At 34.0% G+C, this 23508-nt stretch overlaps 1 protein-coding gene across 1 annotated transcript; it reads left to right on the top strand.

Annotated features, from left to right (window-relative positions):
• The first annotated feature begins 8658 nt into the window (after positions 1-8658).
• Positions 8659-22425, top strand: LOC109436812 (transmembrane protease serine 11B-like). Its single transcript, XM_088794776.1, has 10 exons — positions 8659-8666; positions 12460-12575; positions 14534-14649; positions 14734-14801; positions 16257-16417; positions 17890-17928; positions 18754-18931; positions 20800-21059; positions 21418-21560; positions 22195-22425. The coding sequence occupies exons 1-10, from the start codon at positions 8659-8661 to the stop codon at positions 22354-22356; spliced, it is 1251 nt and encodes a 416-aa protein (XP_088650902.1). The 3' UTR covers positions 22357-22425.
• Positions 22426-23508: the final 1083 nt, after the last annotated feature.

Genomic DNA, 23508 nt, shown 5'->3' with positions numbered 1-23508 from the left:
GTATGATATTGGCAGATAAACAGACACATAGACCAACGGAATAGAATTGAAAACCCAGAAATAAACCCACCTAAATTTAGACAGATAATTTTTGACAAAGGAGCCAAAAACATACAATGGAGAAAAGACAGCCTCTTCAATAAATGGTGCCAGGAGAATTGGAAAGCCACATGCAAAAGAATGAAACTAGATTGCCATCTGTAACTGTGTACCAAAATTAACTCAAAATGGATCAAATACTTAAGCATAAGACCTGAAACAATAAACTGCATAGAAGAAAACATAGGTACTAAACTTATGGATCTTGGGTTCAAAGAGCATTTTATGAATTTGATCCCAAATGCAAGGGAAGTAAAACCTAAAATAAATGAATGGGACTATATCAAACTAAAAAGCTTCTGCACAGCAAAAGAAACCATCAACAAAATAAAGAGGGAACCAACAAAATGGGAGAAGATATTTGCAAACAACGCCTCCGATAAGGGACTAATATCCAAAATATATAAGGAACTCAAACAACTCAAGAACAAAAAAGCAAACAATCCAATTAAAAAATGGGCAGAGGATCTGAACAGACATTTCTCCAAAGAGGACATACAGATGGCCAATAGACATACGAAAAAATGCTCAACATCACTAATCATCAGAGAAATGCAAATAAAAACCACAATGAGATATCACCTCACACCAATTATAATAGAATTGCTATCATCAACAAGACAAATAATAATTGTTGGAGAGGCTGTGGAGAAAAAGGAACTCTCTCTCATACACTGTTGGTGGGAATGCAGATTGGTGCAATCGCTATGGAAGGCAGTGTGGAGGTTCCTCAACAAATTAAGAATAGAATTACCACATGACCCAGTAATCACTCTCCTAGGTATATACCAAAAAAATCTGAAAATGTTTATCTGTAAAGATATAGGTGCTCTGATGTTCATTGCAGCTTTATTTACGGTGGCCATGGAAACAACCAAAGTGTCCTTCGGTAGACGATTGGATAAAGAGGTTGTCGTATATATACACAATGGAATATTATTCTGCCATAAGATGAAATAGTGCCATTTGTGACAACATGGATAGATCTTTAAATTATTATGCTAAGCAAAATAAATCAGACAGAAAAAGTCGAGAACTATATGATTTCACTGATATGTGGGATATAAAACTGAAAGCAATAAAGGAACAAGACAAAGAAAGAAACAAAAACTCATAGACATAGACAATAGTTTAGTGGCTACCAGTGGGTAAAGGGCGTAGGGGGTGGTAGATGAAGGCAAACAGGATCAAATATATGGTGATGGAAGGAAAACTAACTCTAGGTGTGAACACACTATATGATATATAGATGATGTATTACAGAATTGTACACTTGAAACCTAGGTAACTTTAGTAACCATTGTCACCCCAATAATGTTTAATTAAAAATAAAGAAAACAAAATAAAATAAAATAATTATCTTAGAGAAAAGTAATGGGAAAAAAAAAGAAAAGAAATGGATCTAGATACAAATACCATCATAAAACTTTTGGGGAAAATATAAACCCAGGAAGAGGAAGTTCTGTCATGGGGTGAATAATTCCAGTTGCTACAGAGCGTTTAATTAATTCTTGCCCAAGCTGACAGCAGGACTTCATGGTTGAATTAACTGTAACATGCAGTCTGTGGGAGTGTCCTTGGAACAGTGTATATTCTATAACTCACTCATTAAACTATGATAATTCAACAAGACCATAAAATGACATGATGTATGTGCTTTTCTTTTATAACTGACAGGATGTCCATGGTTATGGGGCCAAGAGGAGAAAGGTGACATAAACACTGAACTTTTAGGCTTTGTTAAAATGGAAGAAAGGCTCATCTCGAATAACACTGAAAGTTGGAGAATCATACCAGTTCATAGTTGTTATTTCTGATATTAGAAGCAAATCAAAAGGAAGAAGAGATGCATATGAGATGACTGGTATCTAATATAAATACATATATATATGTGTATATATATATATATATATATATATATATATATATATATATATATATATCTTAAGTCTTATTTTAAAAAGATACATTGACTGTAAATATTATGTGACATCTTTATTAGTTACAGATAATATTTATATTAGCTTTTCTACAAATTCCTGAATCTCAGTGAACTGGTGAAGTGAAAAGCTTATTTCAAGTTTTGCAAAGTCCAAAATGTGGTATGATTGAAGGGTAGGTAGCAATTGTTATAGTGGTAACTATGTCAGTTTTGACAACTTGAATTTTTTTTCTAGGAATTTGTTTACTTCATATAATTTAAAATTTTTTTTTACAATAAAATAATTATTTCCCAACTTGTCCTATAAGGCCAACGTGACTTGGATTATAAAATTTAACAATGACATTAAAGGGCCGGCCCAGTGGCTCAGGCGGTTGGAGCTCCATGCTCCTAACTCCGAAGGCTGCCGGTTCGATTCCCACATGGGCCTGTGGGCTCTCAACCACAAGGTTGCTGGTTCAACTCCTCGAGTCCCGCAAGGGATGGTGGGCTGCGGCCCCTGCAACTAGCAACGGCAACTGGACCCGGAGCTGTGTTGCACCCTCCACAACTAAGACTGAAAGGACAACAACTTGACTTGGAAAAACGTCCTGGAAGTACACACTGTTCCCCAATAAAGTCCTGTGCCTCTTCCCCAATAAAATCTTAAAAAAAAATGACATTAAAAAACAGGAAAATTAGGTCATTCTCTCTCAGAAGCTTGAATGCAAAAATCCAAAACAAATAGCATAAAAACTCAGTGATATATAAAATGTATAATAAATTGCAATTGAATTGGGATTATTCCAGAAATACAAGGCTGGTTTAACATTTAAATATCAATCAATGTGATTCACAACATTAATCAAATAAAGGTAGAAAATAGATATGGTTATCTCAATAAATGGAAAAATGATCCCATTTGATCAAATTCAAAATCCATTTATTATAAAACTCATCAAAGTAAAAACAGAAGAGAAATTCCTTAATCTGATAAAGTGACACAAGCATCCTATGCAATACTGAAATACTGAAAACCTTTCCCTGAAATTGGAAACAAGAGAAGCTATCATCATTATATTTGACAGTGAACAGAGTTCCATGAGATAAGGCAAAAACAATCAATCAACCAATCAACCAAACAAAATAAAAAAATACAAGCAATGGAAAGGAAGTAGTAATATATTCTTATTGACAGATAACTTGATAATGTAGATATTGATAAAAAGTCCAAAGAATATCCAATAGAAAAACATAAAATTAATAAATGAATCAATCAAACAAGTTTTCTGGATACAAGGTCAATATACAAAAATCAATTGTATTTCTATACGCCAAGAACAAATTTAACATGAAATTTAAAGAATAACACCACATAAAATAGGAGAAAATAAATCAAATGCATAATACCTAACTAGGAAAACATGTACACAACTGCTACTGAGATACTTATAAAGCACTATTGAGAGAAAGTCTTAAAAATCTAAGTAAAAGAATGTACCAAATTTATGAATTGGAAACCTCAGTATTTTAAGAATTCAATTCTCTCCTATTTCTTCTATAGAGTCAATGCTATACCAACAATATTTGAGAAATTTTGTTTTGAAAATTGATCAGATAGTTTTAAAATTTATAAGGAAATTCAATGGACTAAAAATAGCCAAGACAACTTTGAAAAGGGAAAACAAATATGGACTTACAGATATCAAGGCATTCTATAACTTCACTAATTAAAGCAGTGTGGTATGGCTCAGTAATAGAAAAACAAATGAAAGAAACAATGAAAAGTTCAGAAACAGACCCATATTTGATTTATAACAGAGGTAGCACTTCAGGGCAGTGGATAAAGGATTGCATGTGTACGTTTCAATAAACTGTGCACAATCAACTAATAGTCATGAAAAAATGTATCTTTCTTTCTACTTTATAATGTACATAAAAATGAATTCCATATGAACTGTTGATCTAAGTGCAAATGGTAACATGTTAACATTTCTAGAAGAAAATGTGGGACAATATCCTTACGAAAGACAAAGAATTCTTAAAACACTGCACACATGTACACTTCACTAACCTTAAAAGGAAATATTTATCAATTTTAAACTAAAATTAAGAAATTTCATTTTTTAAAAGTCACTAAGAAGGAATTCTACTTCCAGCAAAGGTAAAGTATCTTATGTTGAGCCCTTCTAGAATTAATAATTGTAAACCTTGGAAAAAATATAAAAACTAACTATATGAAGGCAATGGAGAGTGACCCCAAACCGGCAAAAACTGTTGGACAGTCAATAAAGGGAGAGTTAAAGGAAGAAAATATACTGGATGAGATTTGCATACATATGGTTTCTTGACGAGTCCAGGTAGCAAAAGGCAGCTAAAAAGTCTAGCAGAACGCCACAGTCTTAGTGGCTTTAGGCCTCAGAAAAAAGATTGGGGCTGTTGCATGGCTGAAAAGTAAAGGGAAAAATACTGAAGTGGTACAATATTAACTCTAAGTGGAGACTATGATAAGAATGTACGTTTTTAGTTCCTAGCATAATCATTAAAAAAGCAATGCAAAAAAGGTCAAAATATTGATTGTTACATTAAGTCTTCATGTTAAAATTTATGTAAAATTACAAAAATAAAATATAGAACTGAAAGGAGGTGAGGGGAAATGTAATCAAAACCTTTTTAGTGATCTATAAAAAGGTCAGGACAGGAGAAAAATACACATAAAGAGAAGGAGTGTGGTAAGAGGCCAGAAGTGTTTGGAAAATTAGAAATGATCAAAATCACTTCAATTTTATTTAAACTTTTTGCAAAATTAATACAGTTAGAGTAGTTCTTTCAAAAACAAAAGTTCTGTATTTATGTAGATTTTTTTGGAGAAAAAAATGATCATGTTTGCAATGAAAACTAACAGATGTGTATTTTATTAATTAGTATTTCTTAACCTAACTGTCTGTGTGTTTGTATGTGGGGTTCTACTTTTTTTTAACTCTTTGAAACTGTCTCAAAAGAAATAAGCTTTTGGTAGTAATATAAGCTTAGGAATTAAAGATTATAAATTCAGATACCTAACAGCAGTTTAAACAAAAAAAACATTTTATTTTACATTAAAAGCAAAGGGAAAACAATATATAAAAAATGTGCAGCTTATGATAAGGGAGAGTCATATTCTAGGTTAAATTCATCTCAGCTTGGTTATTTGATAAGCAGATTCTCTATTTATTTATTTACTTGCATTAACAAGTATTCTGTACCTTTACTTGCCTCGGCACAAAGAGAAATGGCTTATAACTAGACATGAATGACAGCAACAAAACTTGTGTAAAAATATAAAAATTTAAATTTTAGATGAAAATACAGGAAAATGCTTCCTAGAAATCAAGGTGGGAAATATTTCTTAACATTTTATAGTTCATAGTGTGACAAATTAGACTAAGATTTTAAAAATGCTCTATGCATGAAAATACCCCATTAAATAATGAAATGTCAAGTTGTACCCTGGGATTAGGTAATTATTAAATAGGTGAACAGAATTGGTTAATACCCAATTCAATAATATATATTGAAATAGTGATGCAATTCTCTTTTAGTCTGTCAATATGATGCATTAACTGATTGGAATGTTGAACCAGCCTTGCATATCTGGGAAAAATCACACTTGGTTGTGGTCTATAATTCTTTTTTGATTCAATTTGGTAATATTTTGTTGAGGATTTTTGCATCTATATTCATGAGAGATAGTGGCCTATAATTTTCTTTTGTAATGCTAGTCTCATAGACTATGTTAAGAAATATTTCTTCTGCTTCTATCCTTGAAGGAGATTGTAGAGAACTGATATAATTTCTTCCTTAAATGTTTGGTAAAATTCACCAGTTTTTATTCATTGGGAGGTTTTTCATTAGTGATTCATTTTCTTTAATATATATAGGCTTATTCATAATACCTATTTCTTCCTGTGTAAATTTTGGCAGACTGTGCCTTTCAAGCAATTGGTGCATTCCATCTAGTTTATCAAATTTGTAGGCATAAAGTTGTTCAAAGCATTCCTTTATTATCCTTTTAATGTCCATGGGACTTGTAGTGATATTACTTCTTAAATTTCTGACATTAGTAATTTGTATCTTTTCTTTTGCCTTAGCTGGGCTATTGATTTTCTTGCTCTCTCCAAAGAACCATCTTTTGATTTAATTGATTTTCTTCATTTCCTGTTTTCAATTACATTGAATTCTGTTCTACTTATTCTTTTCTTCAGCTTATTTTGGGTTTAATTTACTCTTTTTTTTTCTAGTGTCCTAAGGTAGAAACTTAGGAGTATGGATTTGAGATCTTTCTTCTCTTCTAATATATGCTTTTGATACTATCAATTTCAGTCTGAGCACTGCTTTCACTGCATCTCACAAATTTTGTTAAGTTGTGTTTTTGTTTTTATTTAATTCAAAATATTTTTTCTCTTGAAACTTCTCTTTTATCCATGTGTTATTTAGACGTATGTTGTTCAATCCTCACATAATTTGGAATTTCCAGGTACCTTTCTATTAGGAGAGCAAGCATTGCATGATTTCTATTTTTTGAAATTTGTTGAGGTGTGTTACATAGCCCAGAAAATGGCCTATTTTGTTGAATATTCCATGTGATCTTGAGAAGAGTCTGTATTCTGCAGTTAGAGGAAGTAGTCTATGGAAGGCAATTATATCCTGTTGACTGATGATGTTAAATTCAACTAAAGTCCTTACTCATTTTCTGCTGCTTGGATCTGTCCATTTCTGAATGAGGGGCATTGAAGTCTCCAACTATCATAATGAATTCATCTATTTCTCCTTGCAGCTCTATCAGTTTTGCCTCATGTAGTTGGACACTCTGTTGTTAGGTGCATACACACTGAGTATTTTTATGTCTCATCAAAGGCATTCTTCATTACTGTTAGTGTTTTCTAGCTCTAGCATTTCTTTTTGGTTCTTTCATAGGATTTCCATCTCAATGTTTACATTTCCCATGTGTTCTTGTATGCTGTCTACTTTATTCATTATAGCCCTTAGCATATTAATCATAGTTGTTTTAAATTCCTGGTTTTATAATTCCAATATCCCTGCTGTGTCTAGTTCTGATGATTACTCTGTCTCTTCAAATTGCATCTTTTGCCTTTGGTATACCTTGCAATTTTTTTCTTGATAACTGAACATGATGTACCAGTTAAAAGGAATTGCTATGAATAGGTCTTTAGTAATTAGTGGTGAGGCCTGGGGAGACAGGAAGTGCTCTATGAGTATAGTTCTGATTAGGTCCAGTCATGTAGTGAGCCTACGCCTCTGGACTGTAAACTTCACAAGTGTTTCTCAGTTTTCCTATCCACTCTCAGGTAGGACAGGATGTTTGGAATGGTTTGAAGTTGGGTCTTGCCTCTCACAAGTTGGTCCCAAGTTGGGGACCCCTCAGGTCTATTAGGCTCTGAAAATACCCCAGCAGTTTAGGCTCTGGTTAACTATTTAGCCCTGATGGCAGGCCTTGCCAAGAAGAATAGAATGCTCTGTAATATTTCAAAATGGTTCTTTTTTTCCTTCCCATGCCAGAAGCTGAAAGGAATTTTTCTTCAGTATTGACTGTGGGAATCTGGTGGAACTTTGTACTTGTTAGGATGGAAGGGTGATTTCAAAGCACCTTACATGCAGAAGCACAATATCCAATATAAAGAGAACTCACATATATCCATAAGTAAACAGAAACAACCAATAGAAAAAAAATAAGCTAAATTTACAAAAAGGAATCTCAGAAGAGGAAACCCAGATCCTCCCCCAACCAATATATGTGAAATGATCATTCTCACTGGTAATTAGGAAAAAGCAAATGCAAGCCACAATGAAATAAAATTTCATTTACATCGAAACGATGGCAATATAAGTTATATTGAAATGCACTGTACACCTGAAGCTGAAGCTGAATGTCAACTACAATTTTGTGTATATATATAGTTACAAGAAGCGGAGACAACATTAGGAATAGAGACAGTGGAAATATAATGGCTGTATGCGATGTCAGAGGGGTAGTGGATGGGGGAGGGGGTTGTCACTGTGTGGGGGATATGAATGTCTAACTATCACATTGTTTTGTGCACCTGAAACTAATAAAAAAATGTTAAAAATAAATAGATACATAAAATAAAACAAAACAAACAAAAAAAGAAATAAATACCTTGTGGTAAGTCATTTGTCAGAAACTTCTACCTAGTTATAGCTAATTTCATTTGAAGCTAGTATAATGGATTTGGTCAAACAGAGCTAGGATTATGCCAAATTACCACAAAGCTGTTTCTTGGGTGTATCTTTTAGGTGACCAATCCAAGACTAGGCTATTTTTTTTTTTTTTTTTTAAATAGCCAAGTCAGGGAAATTTGGATGACTCCTATCTTGAAACTATGGAAATATGACAGTCATTAACACTAGTCAGACAAGTTTCATCTATTTTGTTCTCTACATTTCACCTAGCCCATAAAAACAAACCAACCAACACTGGATGTAGCAGATAAACCTGTGAAACATCGACCACCTTAAAAGCTACACGAGAAGGTTCTTACTTTTATTATCACTATCATCGTTGTCATCATCATCATCACCACCATTGCTCCTGATTCAGCCACAACAATCAGAATATTATGTACAGGTAAATGGGATTTAATTTGGGAAATCAAATCTGCAAAACCTAACAAGTTGCTACTGAGTATCTTCTAGCTTTTTGTTAATTAATTGCTTTCTATAATTTAGATTTTTATTTCTGGACACTGTCAAGAAATATGCTATAGAATATGTTTCTGAGGTCTTAAGTCCTTGCAAAGTCTCTAAGAAAGTTTTAGGAAGTTGGAAAAAAGAATCAGATTTCAGCAAAATTTTACTTACTTTTTAAAAAATCACCCATGAGAGCACTACCATTTTTGTTCTATAGTTGTATAACTGAAATCAAATTTTCTAATGTAAAAATATTTTATAAAAATCATTTAAATATCTAAATATCTTTATAGATTTTTGGAATAATGTACTTTATAATACACATCCTGGATTAGTAGCTGGCAAACTGCTGGGGTCCTTCAAAACTTCATAAATATTTAAATGAGTTCTAATCCTAGTGCACTTTGCTTTTCTAGAGAAAGCCATTCAACTCATTTGATTGCTAATTTCTCTGTTCCTTATTCAAAACTCTCTCCCTAGTGATTTAAAATCCTCTATGAAAAATAAAAGGTTTGTCTTTATAAAATTTGGGGAATTTTGTACTAGAATCTTACTTTAACGTTCTTCACTGTATAACAATTTAGGTGCATCTTATTCAAATGGCCTATAAATGAAAGTCTAATAAATAAAAACTACAATTTGTTATGGTTTACAGTTTAACTACTAATGCAATATCAGAATGTGGTTGTTTGGAAATCTAATCTAGGAAAAGACACCTGTTACAGACTGTGGGATAAATTATAGTGAGATTAATGTTTTACAATTGTGAATAATGTAGTTACCATGATTTTAATCAATATTAATATTGTAATTTGATTAAGGTAATGGTTGATTATACCAGAACAGCTATGAACTTTTACTTGAAGTAGATTCAATCCAAAAGTAAGGCAATTATAGTGCAGTTAAGTATATGGAGTTGGTTAAATTTATTGAAGATTAAAATTTTTAACCTATTCTCTTTGTTCAATGAGTGGTTCATTGTGGAATTAAAACCCCTACATTAAAAAAAAAAAATATGTCCAGACCGGCCCGGTGGCTCAGGTGGTTGGAGTGCTGTGCTCCTAACGCTGAGGTTGCCGGTTTGATTCCCACATGGACCAGTGAGCTGCACTCTCTACAGCTAAAATTGTGGACAAGTGAGCTGCCAACTAGGGACCAACTGCCTCACCGGGGGGGGGGGGGGGAGCATCAAGCTCATAATACCAGCATGGGCCAGGGAGCTGGGCCCTAGACAACTAAACTGAGAAACAACACCTTGAACAGGTGGGGTAGGGGTGGGGGGGTGGCGGGGGGCTGGAGGGTAGGGGGGCAGAGAAGGGGGAAAATTATGGCCAAAAATTAATTTAGTAAATGATAAAATGTTTCACGAATGGACTTTTTTTGGTATTTAGAACATCATTTTAACATTTCAGCTATTATTCAAAAATAATAATAAATTCCTTGAGTTTGTGCATTATATTTACTAGTGTTTAATCATAAACTACTGTATTCTTTTAGATATAAAAGAAATTCCCTAATTGTTTATGATAGTAAGAAATCCATAATGAGGAGAGAAAAAAGCCATATCAGCACTATTGTCAAAAATATGTAGCCTTTAGAACTTTCCAGAGTATCTATAAGGGCTTGCAAAGGAAAACATTTTACAAGCTGTAAGGTAGGGATTATTTGTATAGAAATCATTGTAGCCACATAATAATTACCATTCAGGCTACATAATATTTGAGTCCCTCAAACCAATATGCAAGTTTCAGAAAGAATAAACTACCAGTCTAAGTGAAAATGGGTAATCCAGAACAAATTTTTTTATATTTATTAAATTTATTGGGGTGACATTGGTTAGTAAAATTATATAGGTTTCAAATGTACATTATCTATGTATTGCATTTTGTGCTTACCACTTGGAGTCAGTTCTCCTTCCATTACCACATATTTGACCCCCCTTTTCTCTTCTCCCACCTCCTTACCACTAAACTGTTGTCTGTGTGTATGATTATTTTTATTTTTTGTCTTGTTTGTTTGTTGCTTTCAGTTTTATATGCCACATATGAGTGAAGTCATATGGTTCTCAACTGTTCTGTCAGACTTATTTCACTTAGCATGACAATCTCAAGATCCATCCATGTTGTCACAAATGGCAGCATTTCATCTTTTCTTATGGCCGAGTAATATTTCATTGTATATATGTACCACATCTTCTTTATCTAATCATCTGTGGAAGGACACTTTGGTTGTTTCCATGTCTTGGCTATCATGAATAATGCTGCAATGAACATAGGGGTACATATATCTGAAAACACTTATTCGTAAAGGTATATGTACCCCTATGTTCATTGCACCAAAACATATTTGAGATCTCAATATCATACTGCACTTCCAGTCATTAGAAGAAGCATATTATCAGATAGTAATAGGATAATAAATATTGTTATTAATTACCTAATTGCACATTCCTTTAAAAGCATGATTCATCTAGTACAAGAAACACTTGTACTAGTGTTGAAGTAGCCTTTTTTTCCTCTGAGGATGAAATTAAACACCAAAATTCTAGTATGAAAGTGTACATGAAGAAGGGAGTTTTCTTTGAAGAGCATTTGGTTTTGGGAACACTAATTACAAGTCATTAAAAGAGATATGAGGAAGAGGAAGGATTAAGAATAGAGAACAAAGTGGAGAGGAAAGAACTGGGTGGAGGTGTGCAATGGAGGCAAAAGATAATGTTTAAAAAAATTGTTTAAGAAACCCCAAAGAACTTTCCTACCTAAAATTCAGTTGGTCCTGGAGGGATTAGAACAACAATAAGATTCTCATATTCATAGGGAATGTCTAATCTGCCTAATGTATCCGCTGATTACAAACTCTTCTGTTTTGTACATTTTGTTTAGGATGATGCAGAACAAAGCTACTGAGGGAACAGCTGAGGCAATTTTGAAATTTGAAATCAGAAATATTTTTAATGTTACAGGCCTTCCTCCAAATGGAATATTCCATGACATCATGTCTTTTAAGATACAATGAATAATTAGTATCTACACCTTATATAGATTAGACTAAGGATAGTCATAAGACTTTACTGTAACCCTAGATCACTCTTCCTGTATGATGCCAAGTCACTATATTTTCTGATTATTTTTTATCTAATTGATTTTGATGATGAAACTTACCTATCTATTAATTTATATTATACAAATAATCCATGTTATTGTAGAAACAGAAACTGTAGTTAAAGAATAAGTAAACAAAAAAAAAAGTAAAAAAATCTATCAAAGATCTCATAACATGAGATAACTGCAATTGAAATCATGATTTTTTCTTCCACATTTAATTAAAACTTATAAGTGGTTGCACTGTATAGTTGTGTTTATAAATCTGTATATGTCCTTGTACATGACGTGGCTATAGTTTACAAAAATGCAATCAGACCATACCTAATGTTACACGGTCTGATTAAGATAAATAACAAGAGCAAATAAGTTTATCCTCAGTAACATAAGGACAGAAGCCCTGTCTATTTTGCTCACTGCTGTATCACCTGCAGCTAACATAGTACTTATATATGATTTGTTAAAAGAATGAGCATTAGGTCTATTCTCTTTGAGATATTTGTGGTTTCTAAGTTTTCAGCTAATATAACGGCCTAATGCATAAATTATAAATTGTGTTGTATGAGTTGAAGGAGAAACTTAGATTTAGAAGGTCTACCATCTGATTTGAGCCATTTCCCCCTTTTATAGGTACGGCACATTTGCCCGGAGATCTTGGCCACTATGGATGACAATTCTTACTTTTCTTGGAGTGATGGCAATTTTGGGAGTAACTATTGGTCTCCTTGTTCATTTTCTGGCAGTTGGTCAGTACAGACGTTTTCATTTTCACCCTTACTACTACTAACTGTCCTCTTACTTTAGAAATTGTCAAGAAACAACAGAAATATTAAATTTCTTTGTGGGAAATTTCTCATTTACTTCCTATTTTATTTCAAAATAATATTTTAATATTATTTGATACCAAATTTTATAAATTTTTTTGAATTAGATGCCTCCTTGTTCTACTCTGTAAGTTGTATCACCAATTACGGGAATTTGAGTAAGACTGAAATGTTCAATACTTTGATGCTAATATTCATTGTCAATAAAGGAGCTTATGTAGTAGGTTTGTAGTTGAGTTGTTATAGCTTTTAGTAAATATACCTCAGACTATAGAGATCACTGCTCGTCTTAGCTCAATTCTGGTACTGACAGATTAATCTGCTAACCTGCAAATATCCAAGTTCAGCATATTGGATGTAACAGTACGTTACACATTCTAGTTATTTGCTCTTCAGTTTAGTGATAAACTTTACAAATTAAAATTATGAAATGGTAGGAAAAAGAGAGTCTTGGAGTTTATTTATTGCAATTTAGTCTTTGTAATTAGGAGGGAAAAGTCCCAGAGAGCTAAAGTTATATGCCAAAGTGACACAGCCAATATTTGACAGGGCTTAAACTAGTTCCTCTAACTTCATACACATTCTTCTTTTCAGAATGATCTTAGATAACTTCTTAGAACCTGGCATTTGCTTTGCATATACACTGGTTGCCATAAGGAAAAACATAGGAAACTAGGATAGAGGAAACTAATTTCTATTTTAGATTGAAATGATATTTCTGACCTTTAGGAAAATGAATTATTATAGCTTAAGAGATCACAGTTTTTAGTCTACTATTAGCACTCCTTAAAGACTATGTAGTGCTTTTTTTTTTGAGTTAGACTTTTTTTTTAAATTATTAGTTTCAGGTGTAGAAAACAATGTAATAGTTAGACATTTACACTTCTCACAAAGTGATAACCCCCCACCCCCAAGCGACTACCCCTCTAACATTCTATATAACTGTTACAATTCCATTGACTATTCCCTATGTTGTACTCCACATCATCTGACCATATATATATTGAATTATAGTTGACATTGTTATTCAGCTTCAGTCTCAGGTGTACATTAAAAAGCACTACATAGCACAGTGTAGATGCCTGACCACTGCACTATGTAGCGCTTTTTAAGGTGGCTCAAAATCACAATTGTTCTCAAAATGTATGAATGGCTAATAGCTTAACCAAAACAGGATACCATTTTTATAGTAGTTCTTATTTTTAAAAGTATATATGTGACCTGGAAAAACTACCTCAGGTCTTATCCTGTTTTAAATTATGGTGGTCTAGTATATTAGGGGAAGCAGTTTACATTTGGGGACAGAAAAAAATGGGGAATATGAGACCTGTGATGCATGCCAAACACCAGCCACCACATGCTGTTGGGAAGTGCACGGGCAGGATGAAGTCCTCAAGAAATGATTCCAGGGACTGGAAAGCAGACCAACAGGCAGTGGGCATAAGAGAGAGGAGAAGATCATTCAGAAAGTGAAAGGGGATGTTTGTAATGTTTCCTGTATCAGAACTACTTAGAAAGATTTATTGCATAATCACTAGGTTAAGAATTTCAATTATAACATGTAAAAGAGTTTTCATCTCTAGTGAATACTCAGGTAAATTGCTATTGGTTGCCAGGGCTGATGTTTTGAGGAGGATGTTGAAGGACAATAATGTCTATTATCATATGAATAAAAAAGGGGAATCACTTTATGAATGCTGTGTAGTTGCCATTTCTAGAATAAGTGGATATTCATTCCCCTTCATTTCCATCCTCTTCCTTTCTCCCACCCTCTGCTTCTATCTAAAGCTGGGTTGAATTTTAATTTTGAGATAGAGATTTGGAGGGACTTAAGGCCAATTACTATTTTAAAATTCTTTGAGTATTTCCTTATTTCACAGGAAAGATTTACCATTACCAAGGTGATTTTCATATTTCTGGAGTCACATACAATGATAGTTGTGAAAACGAAGCTTCACAAGCTAGTTCAGATCTGAACAAAGATATTGAGACTAAGGTAAGTCAGTAATTTCTTTCATTAATTTCATTATAAATTTGATTGAAATGGACATAATGGATCTTTTATTTTTTCTCCTAACAGATATCTGATGCATTTCAAAATTCTAGTATGTACAAAGAATATATCAACTCTCAGGTCATCAAACTTCTGTAAGTACAAACATATTCAGGGTATTATGGAAAGGGAAGTAGGTGATATGAAACATCTCAGCCCTGGTTTCACATAATAACAAGAGCAAAAACAACAGAGGGAAGGAGGGAGGCAGGGAGGGAGGGAGGGAGGGAGGGAGGGAGGGAGGGAGGGAGGGAGGAAGGAAGGAAGGAAGGAAGGAAGGAAGGAAGGAAGGAAGGAAGGAAGGAAGGAAGGAAGGAAGGAAAGAAGAGCACTTTATAAGTTAAAGTATCATTTTATTTAACAAATTTCTGTTCACAGTAGGAACTGTTCTGTACAAATCTGTAATCTCTATACTTAAAGAAGAATTGCAAGTTGTTGGTGGCAGCCAGTCCTAACTGACATCTATAATAAAAGATAACTGTAACTCTGTGGAAAACAAGGAGTCCAACCTGATTGTTTTTCCCCCTTATATTAGCCACCTCTTCACCCATCCATACCCAACTGGCCATAATTTTCCTAAAATGATCCTCTTTTGATCTTGTTAGTATTACCATTATTGTAATAACTGTGGAGCAAAGTGAATCATTTAAGATAACACATGTCTATGTAAGTCTTTGAAGTGTGCTTGAGGGTCGAGGGGAGGGAAGCAGGAAAGAGGGCATCATGGAGCATAGGGGATGCATGAGAAAGAGCAAGCACACTTCTACTTTGCTAATTGCCAGTATCTATTCTGGGGAATTCTGAATTTCCAAAACAAAATAAATGTAAAATCCAGATATCCAACCGCCAACCAACCAAGTATTTACCTATAGACAAACAAAAGCCTTCAAAGACCCTTCCACTGATCATAATTATTTGGAAATAAAGTTGTGGTATTTTTAAAAAATTGTGGTTAATATGGCTTTTGATTTGAAAGTCTTCTAAAATGAATTAATCTCCTTTCCTGATTAATAAAATGCACTGAATGTTTAAATAATGGAGATGCTCTTCATGCTGTAGAGTTGTCTTTCTGAGATTTCTCATTGTAGAAATCTATTGGGGTAGACGTGTATAAGAAACTATAGGAAGATGCTTAGGACTGGTTCCTGAATACATTCTAGAAGTTATCTTTTGAATAGTTCCCAGTCCTACATTTAAATTCTCATTTATCACAATCTAAAATTAAGATATTAGAAAAATATCTGTTTGAGAACATGGTTATGATAAAATCTCATGTGAATCATTTGTTGGCCAGTACTCAGTTTCTCCTATATGTTTAAAATATTCTGATTTCTAGTTTGTGGTTTACATATTCCTTTATGAACAATACCTCTAAACCAGTTAGAAGGTTTCTGGGGACACTTTCCCTTTATATATAATAAGACAATATCTGTGTATTGTTGTTAGATATATGTAAAGGAAATATAATCAAAATGTGAGAAATTCATTGTGTTTACAAAACATATGAAAAATCAAGAAGTGACACAGCAGGACATTTCTGTTGTTTCTAGTCCTAATCCCAATGGTTCAAGTGTACAGTTGCAGCTGACATTCAAGTTTCCTCCATCAAAGAGGGATAGCATGAAGCCTGAAATCAAAGCTATCTTGCATCAGATATTGGAAGACAACATGTCATCTTGGAATGCAGTTTCAGCTTCCATTAAACTTATAGGTATTTTACTTATTTTCATTATTTTCTATTCTTAGGTTTTTTGGTTTTTCATTAAACTTATGGGTATTTTACCTATTTCCATTATTTTCTATTCTTAGGGTTTTTTTTACTATTTTTTTTTTTTTTTAAGTACTAGAAAAAAAATAAATCAAGAGTTTCAGAAATTTATTCAGGAAATAATATGCTTCTCAAAGTCTGGCACTTATACAATGAAATGCAGAAGGGGCAATGACATAGGATTTTTATCTGAAGAGTGATAGAAATGAGGGTTAAACTGTGGACATGTATGCAAGTTTGGAAGCGTTTGCTGTTTTGTATGGAAAAGGGGATGACAGGTCCTAAGTGAAGTGTTATTTCTCCCTACCCTCTATTCTTGTCAGGATCTCATTATAGAAAACAGATTTAGGGTTTTCTTGATCATGCAGTGTGGTGATTACAGGGGTAAGTGTGAAATTGGCGATAGGAAATTCTCACTGTCTCTTGTGGAAGAATGGGAGTAATACTATTAAAGACAAAAAAAGAAAAAAAAAAAGAAAAAAAACATAACCTGGAAGAATTCCTTAGAAAACAAGGGAAGAAAATGATAGGATTTTGCCCAGTACAGAAAGTAAAGTTTGTAAAGATCTTCAAGGTCTTGCAAATGTCTTGAAACTTTCACCTGGATTGTTAAAAGTTCTGTTAGGTGATAAGCATGTGGTTGCAGAGCCCAGTTTTGTGGTGCTTCCTGACTGGCGGCTGATCCTAGTGTCCTTGAAGACTGCCAACTGCCAGTTATAGTTCCTCTGCCTCAGACTACTGACCCTACCACCCATGGGCCATTCATGGGAAGTGAGTTTGAGGTAGAACTGCTCAAAGGAGCAATACAATTCCTCTGTGGGTAGCTGTGGGAAAGAAAGCTGTACTAGTTACTGCCCCTGTGTGTTCTTATGTGTCTTCCTTTAATTTCCTACTCTCCCTTTCTATCTAACATCTCTTCCCAATAGAAAAGAGATTTAAGTTAAATTCTCAAAATTTCATAACTCACTCTTAGTAATGAGATGACTAAAAAGCAGGACAGGCCCAATGAAAAATAATTTTAATTGGATTTTTTTCCCTTTAAACTATAGATAAATCTGAGCATTTCAGAGTAATGAGAACTATCACAGAGAAAGAAATCCAAAGATAATGCCCCATCCAATTTTTAATAATAATGTCAGTTTCTTACCTGACTAAATATTTTACTACAATTATTATAAAATTGAGAGCTTTGTATTTTTCTTTTATTTTCTCTTTTCTTATACTACTTGATAGAGATGCAGAGAGATGGTCAAAATATAACAAGTAGAAGTGAGAAGGGTTGATAATCAATATGTAAAATAGTCTGAATAATTAAATGTGGGTGTAATTGGGCTAGGAGAGTTTGCATCTATGCACTTAGATTGAAAATAATTACTCGGTGATATTTTATCAATTTTATGTTTTTTAAATTTCAGAAATCAGCAAGGCTAATGCTGAAATGCTTACCAACAACTGTAAGTTTAGAAACCTTATTGTAAATTTAACATATTCACAAATATTTCCCCCATTATTTTCCTAAAAAGAATCTTGAAGTACATCACGTAGAAATCCATAGTAGTCTTTCAAAATTATTGGATATACCAGATATAGATCTGGAATTTCTTTTTGAAAAACACTGGCATGTGAATTTTTAACATTTGTAAGCACTTGTCCAAAAGGATGAAATAAGAACTTATTCCGAAGAATACGATCATGAGTAAAGAATATCACATCTGAATAAATTAAAACAGGAAAGATTGAAGAAACAAAAAGGGCAACTTAGGATAATAAGAAAATAAAAAACTAGGCTGTATCAAAAACATTTATTATAAGATGAAAAACAGTTCTGTACCTTTTAAATAAATTCTCTTTAGACTGTCATGTTGCTCACAAGATACAACCCTGCATTCATTCACTTAATGGATATTTATGGAGTATCTATTGACCACATGGGGCCTTATAGACAGCACTGCATATGCTATGCAAGGTGCAGACATTAATGAAGCAGTCTTCACCTTGAAGAATTTTGCAATTTACTTAGGGAGATGAGAATTATAACAAATAGATAATGAAAGTCAGTGGTTGCAAGATGCTTAAGATTGGAAAAGAAGATTAGTAAAAGACACCCAAACCAAGATGGACTGGGGTGCTGTTATAACAGTATATTCCAGGAAAGAAACAGCATCACTTAGGAGATGCCAGACAATCACTGGAGGGTTTCAAGCAATGTTTTTAAGATATATATTTTATAAAGCATAACCTAAGATATCTGCTCCTGTAAAAAGAAATTCTTTCTTCAGGTTGTGGGAGACAAGTGGCCAATATCATGAAAGCAGGCAACCGAATTATCAATGGGAAAAATTCTCTGGCAGGGGCGTGGCCATGGCAAGCCAGTATGCAATGGAAGGGCACACCTCTCTGTGGAGCATCTCTGATCAGCAGCAGGTGGCTATTATCTGCAGCTCACTGCTTTGCTAGGTAAGTGTGAAAGTCTGACTAAATGTAGGATTCTGGGTATTGGCTTATTTGGGGTAGTCTTGGGGGTTAACCTAAATGTGTGAAGATTCACCAAGGCCAGATGCAATTTACAATTACTTGCATAATTGAAGGGCAGTGGAGGCATCTAATTTGGCAAAGACGGGAAAGTGAATGGAAGCAATTCAAATTTTCCAATAGCTACTTTGGCCTGATACGATAATAAATGCTTTACTTACATCATTTTACTTCATCATAACAATAATTCTGTGTGGAAGGTATGATTAAGCCTATTTAAAGATGAGGAAACTAAGGTTCAGAAATAGTGACATAGCTTGGCCAAGATGATACAGCTCTTAAATAACAGAAATTGAATGTGAACTCAGGTATGTCTGACTCTAGTTACTAGATGCTTACTTGTCTTGCCCTCCCGGGGTTTACAATCTAGTTCAAGAAATTCAAATGTCACAAAATAAAGCTAAGGCAGCATAGTGTAGTAAATATCTCATGTATGGCACAATAAGGGCTATGGAAATTTAATGAAGGAAGATAGCATATCCAACTGTGATATGAAGATGTAAGATTTGTTCTGGACCCTACATAGGTGTATAATAAGATTTGATTGATGGGGTAGGTGGATGGGAAAGCATAATATGTGTTTTCAGTTGAGAAAACACTATTCATCAAATGTGCTGCGATGGAACAACACAAGTTATATTCTGTGGACAACTAACAAAAACAACAATTTGAAGTAGAAAGGAGTTTGTAAAACGAAACGTTAGAAAGTAGACTTAGAAAATTTACTTGGGGACATCTTTAAATGGCAAGATGCTTTCTTACTGAAGTAGTCTCTCACAAAGCATTTGATAGGATTTGTCTCCGATGTTACTTTCAAAAAGTAGTCCGTGGACCATGGACCACCTGGGGAACTTGTTAAAAGTACAGATTCTTAAGTATCACACTACACCTTTTAGTTATAAATCTATGGAAGTGGTTGATTCTAAGGGAATGGAGTTTAAGAAACACAGCTGTAAGTATGTGGATTCACTGGAGGTTTTAGAATGGTAGAAAGATTAAAGAGTGTCACTGTTACATGAGGGTCTTGAAACCTTTAAAGAAGCATCTGCTCTTTTGAGGGAAGGTAAGAATAGTGAAACAGGATATTAAGTACTAACTTGAGAAAGAGTTTCAGTGGGGAACTGGATAAATGGGTCATAAAATCTACATTAGAAGCTAACATGCAGTGACTTGGTAAACATAATAGGGTAGTTGGATGAGAATAAGTTGCAGTGTTTTTTATCTACGCAGGTGTCCAGAGCCTCCAGGCTCTTGGAATTCAGGCTGTAAGAATGATTCTGACCCCATCCACTGAGGCTGATTCCTACCTCAGTCAAATGCTCAGGAACTGGATGGGGCTGAAATAGTAGCAAAAGACATCAGTGATGCTAGTTAGGAGGCTTTGCAGAAGGCTGATGGCTCTACTAGTCCTTAGCACTATTTTTATGTGACTGCAGCATTTATAACATTTCCAAGTCAAAGGCATCTGTTAAAAATAAGAATTTAAGTGCTGGGTGGCCAGTTAGCTCAGTTGGTTAGAGCGCAATGCTCGTAACACCAAGGTTGTCAGTTTGATCCCCGCATGGGCCAGTGTGAACTACGCCCTCCATGACTAGACTGAAACAACTACTTGACTTAGAGCTGATGAATCCTGGGAAAAATACACTTAAAATAAATGAAAAAGTAAAAAAAAAAAAAATTGTCTTACAGTATTGTTTGAAAACCTCATGCCTTAAAGTTATGAGATAATAACCACTATGAACACTGTTGTGACACAGAAACTGAGTGTATTTTTACTGAATTGTGTCTAACAGGAAAAATAATTCAGAAGATTGGACTGTCAACTTTGGAACTATAGTAAATAAACCATATATGACACGGAAAGTCCAAAACATTATTTATCATGAAAATTATAGCATGACTAGGGTTCATGATGACATTGCCCTTGTGCAGCTGACTGAAGAAGTCTCTTTTACAAAGTACATTCGTAAGATTTGTCTTCCTGAAGCCAAAATGAAGCTCTCAGAAAATGACAGTGTTGTAGTTACAGGATGGGGAGTACTTTCTATGAGTGGTAAGTTTTTCTGTAAAAACATAATAGCATTATAGGAATAGTTATTTAAATACTCAATCAATCAATCACTGTAGAATGCAATTAACCAATCAGTAAATATACTGAAAAGAAAACCAAGTGGTGGGATGAAAAGTGTGGTATTACATTCAATTTCTAAAATTTCTCTGGAAATAAGAACAGGAAAAATTGTGGTTGTGTGTGAGGCAGCCAACTATAATAAACATCAGAAAGAGACTAATCTAATCTGGGACTGGTCTGGCTCCTGGGGACCCAAAGAATCTGCTGTATTTTATAGATATTTTTTGTCTCAACAAACAAGGTTAAAGTCCCCATAATATGCAGAATTTGATGCCTTTAGGTCCTCTTCCAAGGATACTTCAACAGGCCTTTGTGAAGATTATCGACAACAAAGTTTGCAATGCTCCATATGCATTATCTGGCCACGTGACTGATAATATGCTATGTGCTGGATTTATGTCAGGAGAAGCTGATTCCTGTCAGGTATGTCCAGATACATTTTCAAATAATTTTCTCACAAAGTACTGATTATATGGAAGTTTTTATCAACACAAAGTATTTTTCTGTGTTAATGATTTCTGCGGAGCAGCTTCTTATTTCAACCCACATAACAAACATTTATGAATCCTTTTTATGTACCAGACACCAGCCTAGATGCTGGGATTCAGTGGTGAACAGAATCCCTGCCCTCACGGAGTTTTCAGTCTAGGAATCCATACAAAGGATAATACTTACAAGGAAATAAAATAAATGTGAGCCTATTTTCTGGGCAACCTACAGATCTAGAATGCTGCCTTCTTCTTATCCAGAGGTGCAGCAGGAGGTTCAGCATGTGCAAATGTCTCCCATTGCTCAGAGCAGCTGAGTCACTTTCACCATAGTCAAGGTTGAACTCATTATAAAGTCAACTTCTAGGCTGCCCAATCCAACATTTGGCAGCTGTAGGTAATGTATTCTAATTTGGAGTTTTGCTGGCATTTGAATAAACCCAAGATTTCTAGGACCAAAGAGGGCAGATTGTTTTCAGTGCCCAGGGGCTATTGAAAATGCTGGAGGAGAGGTAAAAGGAAATTCGTGGACAGGACAAGAAACTTTTTTTTTTCTCTTTTGCTTCTAGAATGATTCTGGTGGACCACTAGCTTATGTTGATTCCAGAAATATCTGGAAACTTGTTGGAATAGTAAGTTGGGGTGATGGATGTGCTAAAAAGAACAAGCCAGGTGTCTACACTCGAGTGACTGCTTATCGTGACTGGATTACCTCCAAAACTGGACTCTGAAAGAAAAGTAACTTTGGAATGAAACATAAAGAAAACTGCCTCAGGGTATTCTTGTCTGTTGCTTTAAAATCTTCTTTTGATTGTTGGTATACCAATCATTTTCTTATATACAAATATATAAAAGTCTTTATCAATATTTTATCTCTAAAACACTATTTGTTTATTTATCTACTTACCTAATATAGGAAACTGCAAGAAAAAAAGATGGCCAAAATATTTTTATTAATAGCCTAGTTCTGATTTATCCTATCATTATATTCAGAATTGACCTTAAATTATTTTTCAGAATTTAAAAAACATATTTTGTTAGTATGAGAACATATATGCTGGATCTACAAAATAAATTATTTTTCATACTATAAATTATAATTGCATTTTGTCTCACAGGAATATGTAAGACATATAAAGTACGTTTTTTATTTACATGTGAGATAGTTTGTGTACCTCCTAAAATAATACAAGCTTTGAGTGGAAAAGGGATATTAGAGGTTCAGCTAGACCGAGTCTCTCAATTTGTAGATCAAGAAATTGAATACCAGAGAGGAAAATTTGTGTACTTAAAGTCAATCGCCAGCCTCTCTGATTAAGTTGTAACCCTCATGTGAATTTCCCCTCACAACGGTTCAGATCCAAAATTCATCAGAAATTTAAAAATGATTTTAAGTTGTAATTATTTATATAACATTTTGTTCATGTCCTTCTTTTGTTATTTGTTGGCTTTCACTTGAAGCAAAAATAATGTGAGCTCCTCAAGGGCAGGGGACTGTGTGGCATTTACTGCAGTAGCTCTAATCTCTGCAAATAATTTACCTTTTGTAATTTCCTGAAATTAAAAAGTAGCTAAAAATTTTAAAAGCAGCTAAAATAAAGTAAAACTACTCCTTTCTTTAATGTTTGTGATATTACTTTTTAATTATAAAGTATGACTCAAATGACATACATAATGTCAAGACAATCCACAACCAGGCGTGACAAGATGGTGTTTCTCTCTCTCACTCTTTTCACAGGCAGGTCACACATATTTATTGAGCACCTAGTATGTTCCAGGAACTGTCAGGTATATACAGACATGGAGACAATGCCTTCATTCAAGGATGCTGCATTAAGTAGATAAAGAAAGGCAGTATAAACATAAATAAGAGAATTTTGGAT

Source organism: Rhinolophus sinicus, chromosome 1, assembly GCF_057876585.1.
Source record: "Rhinolophus sinicus isolate RSI-liver-muscle chromosome 1, RSI-T2T, whole genome shotgun sequence".
NCBI lineage: Eukaryota > Metazoa > Chordata > Mammalia > Chiroptera > Rhinolophidae > Rhinolophus > Rhinolophus sinicus.
The sequence above is the reverse complement of the archived record's forward strand: the minus strand, read 5'-3'. Positions and strand labels throughout refer to the sequence as shown.

What these genes read in the sequence shown, in the direction of transcription:
- LOC109436812 (XM_088794776.1), top strand. An exon ending in TGTTCATTTTCTGGCAGTTG is followed by an intron (nt 12,576 to 14,533) that starts GTCAGTACAGAC and finishes CTTATTTCACAG; the next exon opens with GAAAGATTTACCATTACCAA. An exon ending in GGGAGTACTTTCTATGAGTG is followed by an intron (nt 21,060 to 21,417) that starts GTAAGTTTTTCT and finishes TGATGCCTTTAG; the next exon opens with GTCCTCTTCCAAGGATACTT.